The sequence below is a fragment of the Balaenoptera musculus genome, chromosome 1, assembly GCF_009873245.2.
Source record: "Balaenoptera musculus isolate JJ_BM4_2016_0621 chromosome 1, mBalMus1.pri.v3, whole genome shotgun sequence".
Lineage (NCBI taxonomy): Eukaryota > Metazoa > Chordata > Mammalia > Artiodactyla > Balaenopteridae > Balaenoptera > Balaenoptera musculus.
In genome coordinates this window covers 163,082,720-163,102,707 of record NC_045785.1, presented here as the reverse complement: position 1 = coordinate 163,102,707, position 19,988 = coordinate 163,082,720, and the positions used below count along the sequence as shown (strand labels likewise).

General features: G+C 40.5%; 1 protein-coding gene across 2 annotated transcripts in view; it reads right to left on the bottom strand.

Annotated features, from left to right (window-relative positions):
- Positions 1 to 19,988, bottom strand: part of TP53BP2 (tumor protein p53 binding protein 2) — a 62,808-nt gene continuing 42,820 nt past the window's right edge. For both annotated transcript variants that reach the window (XM_036859308.1, XM_036859297.1), the window contains 11 exons: positions 19,655 to 19,819; positions 19,044 to 19,272; positions 17,224 to 17,337; positions 16,761 to 16,909; positions 15,518 to 15,983; positions 13,414 to 14,189; positions 10,440 to 10,577; positions 9,609 to 9,742; positions 6,484 to 6,650; positions 3,191 to 3,390; positions 1 to 799 (listed from right to left, as the gene is read on the bottom strand). In XM_036859308.1, the coding sequence (XP_036715203.1) occupies positions 758 to 799; positions 3,191 to 3,390; positions 6,484 to 6,650; positions 9,609 to 9,742; positions 10,440 to 10,577; positions 13,414 to 14,189; positions 15,518 to 15,983; positions 16,761 to 16,909; positions 17,224 to 17,337; positions 19,044 to 19,272; positions 19,655 to 19,819 (2,580 nt within the window). In that variant the 3' untranslated portion in view covers positions 1 to 757. The remainder of the gene's footprint in view (positions 800 to 3,190; positions 3,391 to 6,483; positions 6,651 to 9,608; positions 9,743 to 10,439; positions 10,578 to 13,413; positions 14,190 to 15,517; positions 15,984 to 16,760; positions 16,910 to 17,223; positions 17,338 to 19,043; positions 19,273 to 19,654; positions 19,820 to 19,988) is intronic.

Sequence of the window (19,988 nt, the reverse complement as noted above, 5' to 3'; positions counted from 1 at the left end):
TTAGAGTCAAAAAGTTTATTACAATTGTTTTTAAAGTCAGCTATGATCTTGACAAATATCATGGGTAAGTCTATATAGCAAGTCTCTAATTTCCGAGATACAAAAGACAATAAATATAGATTCAAACTTCAGCCTAAAAACAAGAGTCTAAATCTAATTACCTGTAATGTAGTGTGGTTTCAATATTTTGAATACATGACGCTACAAGAACTCATACCATAAAGTTATTGCTCACTGACAACCAACAAACAGTTCTTCACGGACGACACACAGGTGTGCGGCACCTTCGAGCCTCCGTGTGAGTGCCCCACGGGCCTGCTGGTGCTGGGGGACAATCCGAGATGGCACCATGATGGCACTGCTCCTTCTGGTGGGAGGACAGGGACAGGGGGAGGCACTGAAAAACGCCCACTTAAACAGGCCATGAAGCGGTTCTCCCAGTAGCCCAGTAAGTGGTCCCATTTCTTGCAGAGAACAGGACCGTCACCGTGTATCTTTCGGAGCGCGACACGGAGGGCCTGTATCCAGTGCGGAGCGGTCAGCTTCCTGACCAGCTCCGTTCATTCCGTCGTGCTGAGCATTCTCCTCCAACAGTGACTGCTCCAAGCCTTCATGTGCTTCCAGAGCCCGTTCTTCATTGCTTTCAAGTTACTTTGTCATTAAAATAAGTCTTACAAAATTTTTGCCACAAACGATCGTATTATTTCTTCTTATTGGTAACAGATTAATTCTTCATTAACTAAAAGTGTGCAAAGTTTCAAGCCAAGCTCCTTTGTCTTGGTTTAATTCTTGGGTATAGCTGTAAAAAAGAATTTTAAAAATATTTACATGCTGCACAGACGTGGGAGTATAACACATTTTCAAGAAATATGGGGGGTAGGGGCGGATGTTGATGTCACAGGAAAGAAATTAAACCAAAGAAAGAACTCTCTGCCATGTGAAACACCCAGAGCTGCCCAAAGATTCATATACACCAACTCTTGTGCAAAGGACATTCAAAGGTCACAGGGGTTCCCTCAACAGGGACAACGCCATGGTGCAGTGATATAAAATCCAGGATGCTCTCAGCATTAACTCCATCTACACAGCCTACTGAACTGTAAATCAAGTCCAACAAGGACCACAAAGGACTAGAGGTGATGTGCAATACGCTATAAGCTCCAGTGCTGGGAGCTTCCATTCCAAGGGAAAAGGTAAGAGGTTAAGAAGTCTCTATTTTAACTTTATTCACAATGGACTGTCACACGGTGTCATGGGACTTGAGACTATCAGGAACCAAATGCCACACACCAGAAGTCTACAGATTTGAGGAAGGATAAGTGGAGTTTTTTGTTTTAGGATTTGGTGGTTTTGTGTTTTCCATAACAAGAGCTGGCAAGGAGAGTGTTCAGGAAGCCAAGAGCAAGTCAAACCAGTAATTCAACTGGCAAACAAAACAAAAACCCTCCTCCTCCTCCCCTAGACAAAGGGAAAGAAAGGTTTACTGAAAGAAAGTCAAGTCAGACTTCCAGCCAAAACTGAAAAGTTAACTGAGGGATCAATGTTATATCAAGGATTGTTTTTCTCTGTGAGGAAAGATATTTTAGCCAATATAATTTTCTACACCTGTATGTGAGCCTCTGACTAAAACGTTTATGCAATTTCCTGTTTTAAAAAAAACCTCAAAAGGAACCCAAAGAAGTTGTGTAGAGGCCATTTCTACCCAGGAAAGACTTCCAAAGAACCGAGAATATTTAAATGTCCGATTAAAATGAAAATCTTCAATCCAGTCCACTGATTACAGAACCTCTGAAAGCCACACAGGAGGCAGAGCTTGGTCTCTGACCAGCTGCTTCCACACTTGGGAACAAATCATTCTCCCCACGTTTCATTCACCACTGGACCTCTTTGTCAGAAAATTAAAGATAAGACTCAAATAAGCAACTACTTCTAAGAGGTAGAGCTTTTCCCAGATAAGAAACTATAAAAAGTAAAAGTACCTGTTTACTCTTGATGTTCATTAAAGAATGAAAGAGGCTGCATGCAAGAGATTATGCTTCTCCGGCGCCAAAGACTTTGTAGAAGCAAACAGGAGGGCTCGAAAGAGAACTACCTTTACATTTCTACTTTCGTCTGGTAATTGGAAAGATTTTTTTAACGGGCTCCATGGCTTAATTGTTTTTTTCAGTTTCACTACTCTTTATAATTTATAGTATGATCACACAAATGAATATTTTCCAAACCCCAAATGCTTATTTAATAGTAAATTTTGCTACCAGGAAGACAGCAGTCAGGATATATGATGTCATTTATACTGCACATCAAACCACAAAGGAGAAGAGTCAGGAGGAGGAGATACAGGCCAGAATCCAAGCTCCAGGTCCCAACACCGGGGTCATTTTAACGAGCTCCACAGAGAGTAATGTCCAGACAGCGGGATGATCCCAGACAGAGCCCTGGTTCAGGGCTTCGAGTGGGACAGAAGCTCTATGCGGGCACAGACCATGTCTGTCTGACAGCTGATGAAAATACAGTGAAAATATCTCCCATTTGTTGTACATTAGACCCCGTCCAACTATACTAGCCTTTCCCTGAAAATACTCCCCCCGCCAAGAATGTCTGCCCACTGACAGCAGTCCCTTCAGACTAATACAGATGTTATTGGATTACATGTGCTGATATGATTTGATTATTTTCTTGGTTTTTATGAAACTTAAAATCCAACAGCAGAGAAAGAACAAAGAATCTTGTCTCTGGTGCCCTGTTCAAGCTCCCCAGAAGATTCGAAAATCCTGACTTAAACAAATCCAGGGACTTCCCCGGTGGCGCAGGGGTTAAGAATCCGCCTGCCAATGCAGGGGACACGGGTTCGAGCCCTGGTCTGGGAAGATCCCACATGCCGCGGAGCAACTAGGCCCGTGCGCCGCAACTACTGAGCCTGCGCTCTAGAGCCCGCGAGCCACAGCTACTGAGCCCACGCGCCACAACTACTGAAGCCCACGCGCCTAGAGCCCGTGCTCCACAACAAGAGAAGCCACTGCAATGAGAAGCCCGTGTACCGCAACAAAGAGTAGCCCCCGCTCGCCACAACTAGAGAAAGCCCACGCGCAGCAACGAAGACCCAATGCAGCCAAAAATAAACAAATAAATAAAATAAAATAGATACAACATTAAAGAAATAAAAATTGTTTAAAAAAACATCCTTCCTTACTCCCAGCAAATTGCGTGGGACGTATCCCTCCTTGTCATTCAGGCGGGCCCACCACCATTCAATCTCATCTTCGTCTTCCCTGCGGATGATTGTCATGCAGTCTCCTTCTTTCATGGGTAGCTCGTCGTCATTCTGAGGTTCATAGTCCCAGAGGGCATAAATGACCCCTTTATTCATTATGCCCATCTTCTCCTGAACTCCTGAAATCACGTTAAGATACAGAACAGAATATATGTAACTCAGAGGATACCACGCTCAGAACTTGTCACTCTATAAAACCAAATGAGAAGAAATGGGGACCTGCTGGAATGGTAGAACTACTACATTAAACATTCAATAAATAAACTTCCCAGGGCCAGGGGGAGCAGAGGAAGGCCAGCCGTGTAGAGGGAACATACAAAAGACAAGTTAACATATGCTATCATCTCTAAACCGGCTCTAAAAACTAACCAACACCTTATAAGCAGCTCTCAAAACTTCTCTTACTCAGAATACAAAACAATTACAAACACAGGAATAAAAAAAGAACGCTTCCAGTCTAGGATATTAAAAAAGTTAATGAAACATCTGTCCAATTTTAGCCTATTTACTAAGTGTAATGACCAAGGAACTCTGGAATCATTTTTGTTCTTTACCTAAAACTTAAAGCAGACAGAGAAAAATGACCAGAGTGTTGTGCCTATTAAAGTGGTCTCTATCAATTTCCAAATAGGGAAAGATAAAAGAAAAAAATTATAAAATGTTAGAATATAGAAATATGGCCAGGTATATTAGACAGGATATAAAAGTCCACATATAGTCAACTCTAAAATGATGAGAATCAGAATTCTAAAAGATATTGAAATCCACAAACTGGGGAAGGAAAAAAAATCCCCAAATGTCCACTTCTTACCAGAGTTAATAACAGATTTGCAAATGAACTACGACTTTAGGTTTTACCCTTCTCCATTTATACCTTCCTATCCTATAAGGTGACACTAATAAGGAGTCACAATCATCAACAGGCAGGCAACATGGGGAGAGGGGAGGAAAAATTAGACAATGTCCTGAGCAAGTCAGAGGTCATTATCATTGTCACCTTTTCAGAAAAGCCCGGAAAATACCTGCTTGCCTGTGAACAGTTGGGTTTCTCAACTTACGCGAACCTAAATTATTATGAACTTATTTTTCCTGTGTCAATTAATATGACGTAGCACATGCTACCTGTCTCTCACTCTGAGCAAAACAAGAAATTAAACCGTTCTTTTCCAAAAGAAGGCTCTACCTATCTAAATGGTCAGGTTTCTACTCATGGGGACAAGTAAATTTCCAACTTTCAAGTTATACTTGATATAACTGTGATTCCACCAAGTTTTAAAGCACGCCAGACTCGTTATCTGTTTGGGATCAGAATGGTGCACTCAAAATAACAACTTGAGTCTCATTTCCAGGAAACCATCAGGCATGGAAGACAGTTTCTCTTTACTTCGCTATTTACCAAACTAAGAGTTATGAATCAACAGTTTTCAAAAGTTTCTGAGGGTCCTAAAAACATGCTCCATCTCACTGGCAGTTTGGGAAATGCAAACTAAAGGCACAATGAGACAGGATTCCAAATCCACCAAAGGTCAAAGAGAACACAGAGCAAAAGGTACTCTCTGCTTGACATGCATTCCTGTGACCTGGCAACTCTACTTCTAGAGAGACACCAGAAGATGAGGACAAAAATGGTGGCCGGAGCCATGTTTATAATTGAATGCATGAGTGAATAAATAAATAAAGGAAATAACCCAACGTCTGCCAAAAGTAGAATGGAAAGATAAATTGTAGTAGAGTCCCAAAATGGAACAGTAGCACAGTGAAAAGAAACAACAGCTCCATGCAACAACACAGATGCATCTCAAAAACTATGGTGAATGAAAACAGCAAGCCACAGGATCACCAGTATGGTTTATTTTATATGAAGGTCAAAAACGGGCAGAACTAAACAATATCAGTTGTAGGATACACACAGAGGTGATATACCTATTTTTATAAATTCAAGGGGGCAGTCACCACAGATGTGAGAGGAGTTAGATCAGGGCAGGGCCCCTGCTGACGGCAGACAGAGCTCACGTTCTGTTTCCCAAGCTGGATACCTGGATGTTAATCTAGTATCATCATTACTTAAATGCACATTTATGTCAGAAATGCTCTCGGTATCCACGATATATTTCATAAATTTAAAGAATCTCTGATCAAATGTCCCTAAACGTTTTTAAACAAATCATATCCCATACTTACATATAGCTCGATCGCCAATACGTTTAATGTAACAAAATACATATTAATATAACATACTGATTTTAAAATGTGTTCATATGTCGAAATTATTCTTTGATGTAGAGTTCAGAACACAAACAGAGAGTGATCATAAATATCAACGATAAAAACTAAGATGAAGAAGAGAACCTACGGTCTGTGGTTCTCCCTCTAACCCCTCTCCCTTCTCTCCGAGAGCCTGAAAACTAGTGAGACTAGGCCTAGTGAGACTAGGAAAACAGTCAAACAGGGAAGACGTTTCACCTCAGGCATCTTTCCATGCCTGATGCTTGAGTGGTCTGGGGTCCTGGGACTTACCTCCTCCTTTGTCTCTGTCTTTTCCCCTTCTCCATTTCTCTCAAGCCAGACTAAAAAGAAACATTAACCTCAACTTCTAAGACTTGTAAATAAAAAAAATTTTCCTTGTAAGTAACAGTGCCAATCAACATATATTCGTCTAAAACTTCAAGTCCTTTTTACTCTAGGGACAGAGCTGATGGGATGCATCAGAATCATAAACTCAAAAACAAGAGAACAAAAGAGTCAAAACAATCAGTTCTAAAATATGGTGTTGCCTTTCTTTTCCTCTGCGACAAGTTTGATTTAGCAGGAAAACTTGGATCTGTGGATTCTTATTCCAACCCTGCATTTCTCTTGATCATCTTGCGGGGGGGGAGGCTTCTGTTTACTTATTTGCACAGATACAGCATCACTCGCTAAGTACTGAAGTCTTACTAGAGGATCTTTCGATGGTCAAAAGCTATTAACCCCACTAGATCCAAGGCTGCATCACTGTCTTTTGTCTTTGAAGATGTCCCTGATAACAGCCGCTTCTAGGCACACACAAAAGCTGCATTCATGTTTGTGATCGAGGCTGCCCTATCTTCAATGCCCAGGACTATGTGCAACACAAAATGCTTTCCCAAATAATAAAAACCCTTTGGAACGATCCCCTAGAGATAAAGGATAAACGAACGCAGTAATCAGTGCGCGTAGATCGAATTATTCCATACCGTAAAGAAACTGCGAGCACTGGGTGTAGCCCTCCTCCGTTTCCTCGCACTTATCAGCCGCCGTCTGCATGTCACTGTAGGTCATGGCAAACACAGCAGCTCCGGACTCCACCAAAAACTTACACACCTGGACGCTGTTACAGGACGCGGCGCAATGCAGCGGGGTCCTGCGGATGAGGGCACAGCAAGGGCTGGGGATGCCTTCCTACACGGGACGACACCTGCTGCAACACGGCACCCGCAGGGAGAGCTCTCCAGCCTGTCACCCACCAGGCCCTTTCTCCTGAAAACCGCTCTCACAGATTTTAAGAAATGAGTTAAACATAGATGCTTGAGCCCATCCGAGAATTACAGCCACAAAGAAAACTGTCGGGACGGCACTGGGGCCAGGGCAGCACCGCGGGTGAGAGGGATCAAGGACATGAGTGAAAGGACATGCAATCTGTATACTGATCTAAAGCAGGATAGAATATATTTAGTTCCATGTTCTGGAGCATCCAGCCTGATTATTTCTGCCAGGATGGAGGACATAACATCTTTAAATAATAGGCCTCCCCTCAAAACACGTGCCTGTAAATGTCCCTTTATCACCACCAATTTTGAAGGAATTAAGTTGCACATAAACAACTACCTTTACCCAACATTTTTTTAATCCTAATTCAATTTTAATTGGAAAAAAAATTGCCAATTCAATTCAGACCAGAAAAATGACTGGAAAATACACATTTCAATCTATATTAGCAACTGGTTAGCAGGAACTTAGGAAGACCATGACGAAGAATCTTCTCCACCATCTCAAATGTTTTATAATGTATTATAAATGACTCCAGATTCATGGTAGAGGTGGAAGAGCCGGGACCACTGCCCAAACTCAGAAGATGGGCTTGAGGATGTTAATCAAGCCCTGAAGTACATGAGAGTTCTTTACCCTTTTCTTCCCTCCCCTTTTCATGTTATTCCACTTGGGTCTTTCACAAAAGAAATTTATTTCCCACCTCCCCCATCCCAAACACTATCACTAATAATTTGGTGAATATTACTACAGACTTTTTAACTGCGTGGCTTTTTAATTTTTAATTTTTTTAATAGTAAAAATTTATACATAATCTAAACTCCCAATATTAGGAAACAAAGACATTGTGACACATTAAGAATTTGTTCTGCTTATGTTGTAAAGGTAAACTAAAAAACTAGGCATAAAAAAGGCAAATACTGTTTGTTATCACTTATATGTAGAATCTGAAAAATAAAACAAATGAATGAAGAGAACAAACCACGCAGACTCACAGATGCAGAGAACAAATCAGAGGTTACCAGTGGGGAAAGCCAAGCGAGGAAGAGATCAAGACAGGGATCAGGGACTAAGAGGTACAAACTACTATGTATAAAATAAATAAGCTACAAGGATATTTTGTACAGCACAGGGAATGTAGCTAATATTTTAATAACTTTAAATTGAGTATAATCTATAAAAATTTTGACCCTGTGTTATACACCTGAAACTAGTATAATATTGTAACTCACCTATACCTCAATTAAAAAAAAAAACCTATTGAGAGCTAAACTAAAAAAAATATATAGGCATAAAAAATTACATATATACCCATACATAAATGAGCTTGAAGGAACTATATTAAAATATTGATGGTGTTGGGCTTCCCTGGTGGCGCAGTGGTTGAGAATCTGCCTGCCAATGCAGGGGACGCGGGTTCAAGCCCTGGTCTGGGAAGATCCCACATGCCACGGAGCAACTGGGCCCAAGAGCCACAATTACTGAGCCTGCGCGTCTGGAGCCTGTGCTCTGCAACAAGAGAGGCCGCGATAGTGAGAGGCCCGCGCACCGCGATGAAGAGTGGCCCCGACTTGCTGCAACTAGAGAAAGCCCTCGCACAGAAACGAAGACCCAACACAGCCATAAATAAATAAATAAATAAATAAAATTAAAAAAAAAAAAAAAAAAAAAGCCCGGAATTGTATAAAAAAAAAATATTGATGGTGTTTACTTCTAGATTGTAGGATACAAATGGCTTGTTTTCCTCTGATTTCTCTATTTTGTACGTTTTCCACAATGGGCTCACATTACTTTTATAAATACAATTTTTTTAAAGTGCAACCAAAAATGCTTCTCCAAGAATTATTTATAACAAACAAAGAACTGGAAAGCAATCTAAACGTCTAGCAAGAAGGAGACAGCGACAATGAATGAGTCACAGCCATGTGGTAGGAGATGAGGCTTTTTCAAATGTATGCATATGGGTGTCTGCAACTTATATGTGTATACATGTAAATTTGATATTACAATTATTTCCATATTGAGAGAAATACAAAAATATAAAATTAAAATACTTGAGTAAATATAGTGTGATTATAACTTAAAAAAATTTTTTCATATAAAAAGAAGTAAATCTTTCCTAGGAATCATTATTAATCATTAAATCATAATTTAATTAATAATCATAATCATTAAATCATTATCCTAGGAATAATAATATTCATCATTTACAATAATATCTCCTGGGTTTTAGCCACACACCAGTTCCACAAGATGCTCCATGAAAAATGGATTCCACGGTCAAAAATATTGGGAGAAGTTTACAAATTATAATCCCCTCTTAGACACACAGTAGTTTCAGGGAGGTGGGGGGAACCCTGCTTAGATCAGCATTTCTCATATTCACTGAAGCATGCCAATGAACTGTGTACCACTTTGGGACATTTCTTATTTTTATTATTTAACTACTAAACTTCTGAAACTCCATCTGGGGAATTCCCTGGCGGTCCAGTGGTTAGGACTCTAAACTCTCACTGCCAAGGGCCCGAGTTCAATCCCTGGTCGGGGAACTATGATCCCATAAGCCATGCAGTGCGGCCGAAAAAAAAATTTTTATATAAAAAAATAAAATAAAACTCCATCTGCTTCCAGAATGGGAGTGAGATGACTATTACATGAAGACATATTAATTCCTTAAAAATGTCTCCCCCATCTCTCCTTCTAGATTACAAGCAGCGTGAGGACACACACTGACATACTTCTTCCCTTCTAACAGCGTCTACAACACTGCTCATTCGTTGCCTACGCAGCAGATACACTTGAAGTCCGAGTGGAGTTTAAAAGAAAATCTTACCATCCATCACTGTCAGCAGCATTGACATTTACACCAAACTGTACCAGGAATTTAACAATTTCTGTGTGTCCTGCACACACGGCGTTGTGAAGAGCTGTGATACCTTCATCATTTGGCAGGCTTGGGTCATCGACCTGTAACATCAATAAGAACAAGGGTGATCATCAAATTTTTTGTCACCTTAACTGTCAACTATTAACTGGCTCTAGGATCAAGAGAATTGAAAGAGACTCTTGTAGTCTTTTTTTTTTTTTTTAAACATAATTAAAACCTTCAGGAGCCAAGAAAACTATACCAAGAACAGTTCTAGAAATACGACATTAAGTAGGCACTCCCTATAAAAAGGTTTTTAAAAACTGAAGAAGTCCCAGAAACTATATATCCTTACAGTCATTTTTGTTTATTTATCCTCCAACTTCCCACCACAGATTAGCATCTAAGGAGAAGTCACATTTGCCATGGAAGGGAAGAAAGGTCAACTAAAAATATTTTAAATAGCAGGTTTCTGAAAAGTAGGGACCACATCTGTAATTTAACCCTGCAGAGTGCAAATCCATACTTGAGCAACTTTTAAAGGAGGGTCATGATGTCCCTAAGAAAAGTACCCCCAGTGAATAACTGAACTTCCGCACTATTTATTGAAAGTGTTACAGCCACACCTTTAAAACAGAGAAGCTGGTTTTGGAGCATGATTAAGAATTCCTCTCAACAACCCCACCTCCCAAAAGAGAAAACAATGCAAAAGTACAGTTTCCCTACAGTAGCCTTTTGATTAGAGCTTTAAAACAAAATACAAGGTGGTATATAAGAAATGTACTAATTCAATCATACCTCATATATAATTCTCTGTACAAGGTCAAATTCTCCCTCCAAAGAGGAATCTAGAAGTAAAGCAAGGGGGTTGAATTTCACCCTCATTCCATGAGCAATCCGCTCTGAACCAGTTTTACGCAAGTTTGTCCTTTTGCCCTGCAAAAGAAATGCACGGAAGGTTAAGGATCCCGGTCTAAGCAAGAGACCAAAAAACAACAAAAAGGGAGGAATAATATCTCGGCTGAGATAGTAAAAGGAACTTTGAAAATACATATATATATATATTTAGCGCTTAATGAATAAACCCACGTAACTAAGTGGGAAGAAGCTAACTCTTTAAAGCCTAGTGAAAACTACATTTGGGTAAGACGCGCTAAGAGTATAATCTGCAGTAGGAAGTAGGCTGGTTCTCCGTCAAGGATCAAAATTAGCCAAGATTGGTCTTTAAATTACCTAATACAGTAGCGCTAACCCCACATTATTAAACTGGGCAAGAGCACAAACTGAGAATTGTGAGAGCTGACATTTATTGAATGATTATTCATTTATTCCTCTCGAAAACCCTATTATCCCATTTTACAGATAAGGAAGTTGAGGCACACAGCCAGTAAACATCAGAGCTGGAATTCAAATCCAAGGAATCTGGCTTCTTCAAAGCCCCTCCTTTTAACCATATCCAACATAATGCCTCCTAGGGGGAAGGGGAGTGGAGCATATTATGAAGGAAAAAAATAAAGATTATTAGTCTGTCTTAGACATACCAGGGAGGAATCCTACAAGTCTTAAAATGCTATCACTATTTTATATTTAAAAATTTAACTGTACTCCAAGACACATGGGTAAATTAACCATCTTTTCTACACTTTAATACGTCAGGCTTAAAAAAATAAGGCAAATGTTAAAACTAGATCTAACATCCTATAAGATAGGTTTCTTAAACACAACCAACAGAGTGGAAACATTTCCTAGGGTATGATATGCTACACATACTTCTTTTTATTTCAGATGTGGAAAACTATTGAGTTTTGAAAAACGTTAAGTAGCAATGAATATACTTCACAAATGTACAATGGCTAAAATGTTTCTGTCTCTTGAAAAAAAGAAAACAAGAGAAAATATTACACGGCTGAGATAATACAACTCATAAACAGTACAATCATTCCCACTTTCAAACAACAGTACGAGATAGTGGCTTCTATTTTACTTCAACCAAGAAGGAAAAAGTTTATAGATCACTTTCCTAGGAAGAGAATAACAGAATCTCGCATGTTTAACTCAAAGAGAATCACGCCTCATGACATAGAAGCACAGAATTGTTAAAAAAGTGTTAACCTCTATTTTAAAACTTTTTTCACTAGAACTCAATGTTTACCATATAGAACTTTTAAACAAATGTCGACTGTAAACTAGTAGTTGAGGCAACTTTGGATAATCATTATCTTTGACTTCTACCACATCTAAGAGACGTAATAAGGGATCAAACATATAACGCACTTAAAAAAAAAATCCTTACAATATGCTATTGCGCTTTTGCCCAGGTTTTAGAAATTCGTATCTTGGCATCCTACTGAAACAAAATGACTTCAAACTAAACTCTGAAAAAAACAACTTTAAAGACATTTTGGGATTCTGATCTTCTCTCACCTATTTCAAAGTGACATAATAAACTTCCAAAGAAAAGCTTAATATTTGGAAGGAGTGCAGAAGACACGCCCAAGTCAAAACATACAAAGCTTTAGAATAACTTAGCGTCATTCAAAAGCTACGGGACGCGGCAAAAGCAGCTCTAAGAGGGAAGTTTACAGTGATACAAACTTACCTCAGGAAACAAGAAAAACCTCAAACAACCTAACCTTATATCTAAAGCAACTAGAGAAGGAAAAATAAACAAAACCCAAAGTTAGCAGAAGAAAAGAAATCATAAAGATCAGAGCAGAAATAAATGAAGTAGAGACAAAGAAAACAACAGAAAAGATCAATGAAACTAAAAGCTGGCTCTTTGAAAAGATAAACAAAACTGATAAACCTTTAGCCAGACTCATCAAGAAAAAAAGGGAGAGGGCCCAAATCAACAAAATTAGAAATGAAAAAGGAGAAGTTACAACCGACACCGCAGATATACAAAGGACCATAAGAGACTACTACAGGCAACTACATGCCAATAAAATGACTGTCCACACTAGAAGAAATGGACCAATTCTTAGAAAGGTACAATCTTCCAAGACTGAACCAGGAAGAAACAGAAAATATGAACAGACCAATCACAAGTACTGAAATAGAATAACTTAATGTCAGAGCACAAGGAAACCTGAGGGATCGCCATGATACCCAGAGACTTCAAACCAGGCTGAAGGAGAGGAAGAGGCTAAAGAGGGTCCACCCCACTCTCTGCTCAGTTACCTCCCCCAGCCCCCATTTCATCCAGAACCCTTCCAATTTCATCAGCATTGGAAGTTTGAGGTTCCACCTAAATATGACATTGAAAATAAATTTCACTGCTAGAAAAAGAAAAGTTTGAAAGAGTGATATCACCAATGAGAGAAGTTAAACCATCTGCCCGATTTCACAGAGCTAAACTAGTGATCCAAAGTTCCAAATCCAGGTCTTTTCATTCCCAGTGTTGCCTTCCATAATATGCGACACCAGCTAGAGAAGAAACAGCAAACATGGTGTTTATAGGTATAAGAGCAAAACGTTGTTTCCTTCATAAAGAAAGGGGTTCTTCCCCCCAAATTAAATTGTTTGTGATGCTGAATATATTGCGTTTTGATAACATTTATAAGATCCACTCTGTACCAAGGGAACTGTAAGATAAAGGGCAAGCTGTAGAACACGTTTGCTGCAATAGGCAGTTTAAACACAGACCATCTTTTGTGAATGGCCGGCTGTAAGTACTCACTGGTGTTTCACTGAGTAGTGACAACTGGCCACCTAGAAGGCTGTGACAAGACAAAAGGTTTCAGCAGTGACCACAAGACACCACCGTACTTACAGGAGGCAGAGGAACCTGCCCAGTGATCTCAGGCGGACGCAGGCTCACAGGGTCTTCTCCTGGGCCTTCTGGTTCCCCAGACGGGTACGGCGGGGGTGGGTAGGGGGGGTACTCCTCGAGGTACACTTCAAGCAGAGGGGGAGCCTCTGGGTTTGGATCTTCCACGTTGCTCTGGAAACTTGGACTGCTGTCTGGGACTCCTTCAGGTTCATACTCAAGGCCCGGAGAAGGAGCGGGCAGGTCACTGCTCTCTGTACTGGCGCTCCCTGCTTCCTCCGGGGACACCGGCTCAGGGGCCAGAGGGAGCGCCTCCTTCTCTGGCCCCACGTGCAAATATGGATTCTGGATCTCCACTGGGCTTTCCGGGCTGGCAGTCCCAGAAGTGGACTTGGATGGGTGCGCCGGGACGGAGATGGTCTCCATGGCGGCGATGGTGGTCCTCTGATACAGAAGTTTCTGAATATTCGGCCCATTGGGACCCTCTGGCTCTGTAATAGAGCTGCGTTTCTTTAGTGGCCGTGGTGCGTTCGACAGTTTCTTTCGCAGGGCTTCTAGGTCAGCATCGCTCTGGTTTCGGTAAGGATTAGATAAGAAAGGCAGTAATTTGGTTGGGCTGAGTGGCCTAGGAATTCTTTCGTTTTCATGGGTCTCCTGAACTGAAGAAATGGGCTCTGTTTCAGGTTCCGGGCTGCCAGGTTTGCCCTGGGTATTGGAATAAATGTTCTCTGGGAGCTGCTGTGGGTTCTGGGCAGTAGCAATCACAGGCTTGCCATAAACTAATTGGAAATGGAAAAAAAGCCCTGATTAGTATTAAATTAAACAAAACTAGCAAATAACAGACATAGCTAACAATAATTAAAGCCTCTTTTAATTTCATAGTTATTACCTAATACCCTTCAATACAACTAATTTTTAAAAATAACAAACGACAAAGCAAGGTTTCCGTCGTTGCGTAATAAACTTATTACAGAATCAAAACCCTCATTGATTGTAAAGAGGTACCATTATTTTATGTACCAATATGAAAGAAAATGCTGTCAATTATAATTGTAAGAAATCAGACCGTAGTATCCAAATTTAAAATGTCAAAATGTAAAAAAAAAAAAATAAATAAAAATAAATAAATAAAATGTCAAAATGTGAAAAGAATTTAGAATCAGTGAAAACTGGTGATCCTTTCACGTGTCCAGATTAAAACTAAACATGCAGTATCCCATCTTTCACAATTTTCAAAAGGAAATCAATGTGAGAAATCATTTGGCTTATAAAATTATTAATAACCACTTCTATTTACCAAAACTGTTCTCCTTAAACATTCTGATTACATCATCATTATCTAATTCCCGAATTATTATATTAGCAGTTTTCACCAGACTCATGAAAAAGAGTAAGAGGTAGCATATATACTAATGCTCTGCTGTGTAATTACTTTCATGACATTTTGGGCCACAATTACGTGCTTATTTCATAACTAGAAAGCCATTTTCATTCCATTAAAACATAGTGAATTTTATTCCAGTCCCATAAACTAATGACTCTTAGAAAGAACCCAACAAGTTACCAAATTATGTATGTTGAACACAAAGTAATCTTTTTGTGTTTTATATTTAACTAGTAACTGTGTCCTCATTAGAACAACTTAAAATATAGTAGAAAACATTAAAAAAAAAAACAAACATATACAGAGGCAGTTGTCTAATCCTCTATGCACCAAGAACATCTGGTCAGACCTAGAGTGAAGACACCTCCCTCTGCGCGGCGATCCCCTGCAGGCACTTTTCCCCACTCACCGAGGAGCTCCTCCGTGAGCAGGAAACAAACGCACACAGGAAATTCAACACAGAAGGCTATGTCATCGCTATAGGTTTTATTCATCAATTTTCATATTTATTTCGTTTTATTCAGCTACTACAGTAGCTGACATTGAGCACAAACTCTTTTAAACTCCCCATGAAGAACAGAAGCCATAATGAAACAGATCTCTTAGGACAAAAGCATCAGTCAAAAGAGGTACAAGTCACTGTGCTGTTTACTGATCGACGGCAGCTCTGGTTGTAGGATGGAAACACATCCACGCAGGTGAAGATGGGACCAAGGATCTTACCGCTCGGAAAGTGGGGCCCTCGGGAATGGGACTTGGTCAGCGCGCTCTGCACGGCCTGCTGGAAGTTTTTGCCGGGAGCCCGGTGCTGGGTGTACATGGAGTATATGGAGCTGGCAGCCACGGTCTGGGGTTTCCTGAAGGGCGGAAGGAGGGTGTCCTTGGAAGGCTGAGGCGTGAAGGGCCGGACAGCAGCAGCAGGGGGACTCTCTTGCTTAGAACCTGGAGGAAGGGTCTGGTCTGCTTGGCCACCTGAAGGGATGCTGGCGGCCAGCAGGACCCTCTGCTGCTGCCCTGCTGGTTTGGGTTTGTTTCCCATGGATGCGACAGCCGCTGACGACGGCTGAGGGTTTCCATCTGGCTTAATGTCTGATGGCGACTGATTAGTTTGTCCAAAACAAGGCAGATTAATCTGTTTTGGTTTTGATGGAACAGGAGGTGGTACCTTAGCCACATTCTTATTTGCAGCCTGTAAACACACACAACAGCCAATCAAAATACTGTGTAACTGGGTAGGTACACAGGATGTTCCAGACAACCTAAGCTTCACAAATGTTAAGTACAGACTGAAAAGGCTAGCTCTACGTTTAAAAATCATTAAAAGCTTTTAAATCTCTGAACTTAATCACACGTAAAAGGGACTTCAGTAATGCAATACAATTCCTGCCCCGTACGACTTCCTCCGCATTGCCCCTTCCTATTCGGGCAACTGTTAAGTGGCCACTTGAAAACTTTTAGCTGCCATTTTACATATTCACGGATGGCACCGATAACTGAAAACCACTCTCGTTCATCGGAACTTCACGCGATCCGGGCCACGTGGTTAAGAAAAACTCCTAACTTGGAGCATGCAGCCACAGACTGGCTGTCAAAGGCTGGGGTCCTAACAGTTACGGGAGATTCACCATCAGATTGCCTGACATAACCTAAGCTCCAAATTTGAAGAAACAAGGTAACTGAGCAGCACAAATACAGTGTTCTTCAATGCACCAGTATTTTTTCAGAGAATCATACAAAACATGACCCAGAAGCAAGCACGTTAGTCATGTTCCAGTACGACGTGAGACCACAAATATACTCAAGCAACAGAATTTAAAATAACAGAATGCTGTTGTATTTTCTAATCTCCCAGATAGATTTTGTTTTTTTCTCTCCCTTACATAATACTTTCTCTCTTCTAAAAAAAAAAAAAAAAAATGTATATAGAATTAACATTAAATCTTAAAACTGGGATATTCTCAAGTACCTGAGCATCCCGCAAGATATCTTCACTGCTCTGGTTCTTCCTCAGGGTACCAAAGGCGGGTGGGGCAGCAGACTGGTCCACGGTGTCAAACATTGAAAAGGGACGCACTTTCTTCTCCTTCTCCCTCAGCGGAACCTCCCCATCATCAGCTGAAGAAGACAGGGAAAAAAAAGAATCACACTGATAATCAAACTGCTTGTAATAAAATTTCTTATTCACACATGTTTCTCTCTCCTCAAACCTATACCCACTAAATGCTCTTCTATTTTTAAACTAAGTTGATTAAAGGATAACCCAACACTACAATGCTAGTACCTTAATTCCCTGGCTAAATGAAGCTGTTCTGGAAATAAACACAGTCCCTGGTCTTAACACACTAGAAAATAAGCTATCTAAAAAAGAATACACAGAACCTTTAGATGGCCAAAACAGAATATTCAGGAACAGCACAAGTAAACCTCACCTTGGTCTGGAGCGTTCCCAGAGCTTTTGGACACCGAAGCAGACGCTTGTTGGCTCGAGAAAAGATCTGCATTCGGAGGAGTCCAATCAGGGCCAAGCAGATGGATTTTAGAGCCTAGAACACAGAAAAGCAACTGCAATAACCCGGCATTCTAAGGAGATGTTTAATGGTTCACTTTACTGCTAAGAAGTTAAATCTCGAAAAATGGGTTTAAATCTCAGACTCACAAAAACCTCAGTAAACTTACTTAGAAAACATCAGACTTTATACTTGTAATTTAAGAGTGTTCCTGCTAACTCAAACAAATTAATCACGATCAACAGAAAGTCCGTTTGAAGCAGCAAGGACGCATTACTCCTCCCCAGGTAAGAAAACGTCACCATCCCACCCAGAAATCCAATCTAGCAGACCAAGGGCTCTCCGGTGTGTCTTACATAACTACCACAAGTGATGCACACACAACAGAAGCAAAAACACGGACTTTCAGCCCATGACTCTGACCACAGTCTTGGGTAAATCAGAGTATTCAGGTTTTTTCCTACACTGGTATTTAAGTTTCAAAGCCATAGCTTTCATTTTTCCTTAAAAAAACAAAACTAACTCTTTCTACAATAAAACCCAGACTATGCAGCACTACTGCTTCACAGTGGTAATTACTGCAAAATAATAAATAATTTTAAAGTTAGCTATTATTTACACATGATAAGTGGTTAGGGAAAAGAGATGATTCTATTTTTTTTTCTCCAGGGGTCAGTTTAATACGCTCATTAAAGGATGTTTTTTGCCCTGCTTTTCCTACAACTCTGCCTTCATTTTTTCCTCCTATTATAAAAGTCTGGCTTGCATCTGCCCCCCGCCCCCGGCCAAGTATCTGAGGACTACACACAGAATGCAAAGACCACTAACACAAGGAGCCTCTGTTACTTTCACTTTTATCTCCCAATATGTTTACCTTTATTCTAAAAATTATCATCAGGCAAATTCTCACACAAAGATCCATTGAGGACCAATCACCAAGCAGTGTTTATCAGCCTTGGGAAGTAACATTTTTTTTTTTTAATGGGGGAGAAGGAACAGGATCATGGCTGGGTAACTTGACAGGCTCAGTTCTCTAAGGTGGGGACTCATAATTGGAAATCTGATCAATCCTGCCTTATATAATAAAGTGATCAATAAAAGCAGAAAGGAAATTAAGTCATCAAGCTTGCGATGCTATTTTCTATAGCTACAGCTTTTAATAAACTTGTCTTCCTGTATTACATTTTCAAAAAAAAAAAAAAAAAAAAAAAAATTCTCACACAAAAACATATACGAATAGCAAACACCAATCATCAACAGAATGGACCCACTGTCTCGCATTCTGTGGAGACGACACCACTAACATATCTGGAGTTTTTATACCACAAGGAAAGTTCTCAAGTCATTAACATCAGATCAAAATTTCCTTATTAACGAGAAGGAATTCAAAACAATTTCCAGGTTTTCAAAAACCTGATGTTTTATTTCATTTCCTGAACAGAACCCTATTATTACTTAGGGTTAAGAAAATTATCATTTCTTAACCCCAAAGAACACAAGGAGATTCTTAGAATTGCCACATGAACAAGGGATAGGAAGACACCCTTTTAAACTCAAACTTGGAGAAAAAAAAAAAAATCTAGATTAAAAAAAAAAAAAAAAAAAAGACTTGCTGTGAAGCACAAATAAAAGAAAGGTATACAAAAACAAACAAATAAATAAATAACTCAAACTTGGGGGAAAATCATAGGGAGCACGGGAGCAGCTAAGCCCTGGGAGGACTTGGAAATGCCTGGTTTTACCTTTCAGTTGTGAAGCGGCCCCAGATCTCATGTTGGGCAGTGTCTGGACTTTCATGGACCCCTTGGAAGCCTGCGTGGCCCCAGGCCCATCGGGCAGGGCTGGCTTCACCAGAAGCTCAGGCCTCGAGGGGATCCGGGGCATAGTCGACGACTGGATATAGGGACCGACCGCAGCCACTCGACTCGGCCCCGAAGCCCCCGGCTGGGGCAGGTGTCCATCAGACGAAACCTTAGGAGAAAGCACAGAGCCTTTAGAATTGCAAGTCAGGCTGGATCTGACTCAGAAAAGCCCGTGACGTGTTCATAATTGTGTTAAAAACCGGCATTTTCAGGATCTAGCCACCAAATCTACAAGAGATGTCCCCAGACAGAAACACCCCATGGTGAACTCTCACCCACACTTTATTACAAGAATTAGAAAAAAGAGCAGAGCTACGTAGGTGATAATATTAAAAGTATAAGAACAGTGGATTCTCTTTCAAGAAGTCACAGGTCCCGTCCCTTTCCGGAGGACGCACCGAGCAATGATTCTGAAGATGCTGCTCCAAGTACTGACCTCACTGGGATGGTCATCGTCCCCTCCTCCCGACCCCTGCCAACAGCGCACTTACTGGAAGGTTCTCTTTCTGCTGCAGGGCCGCCTTCTTCTTCCACAGCCGGTCCCTGAGCTCATTAACACGCTTGTCCATGACCGCCACTTCTGAATTGCGCTTATTCAAGCACTCCCTCTGTTGTTGCAGCTTGGCATTCTGCTCCTGGTTCAGTTTGTTTCTTAACTGAATAAAATTAAGGGAAAAAAAGGTAGCCAAGGAGTAGGAAGAAAAATTTCTCAAACAGATAATCACATGGTTCACTATTATACAATTTCTAAAAATGTAAGGCCCCTCCACACTTCTCATCTCATGGTTTAAAATTAAGTGTTGGACCACCAGCTGTGGTCATAAG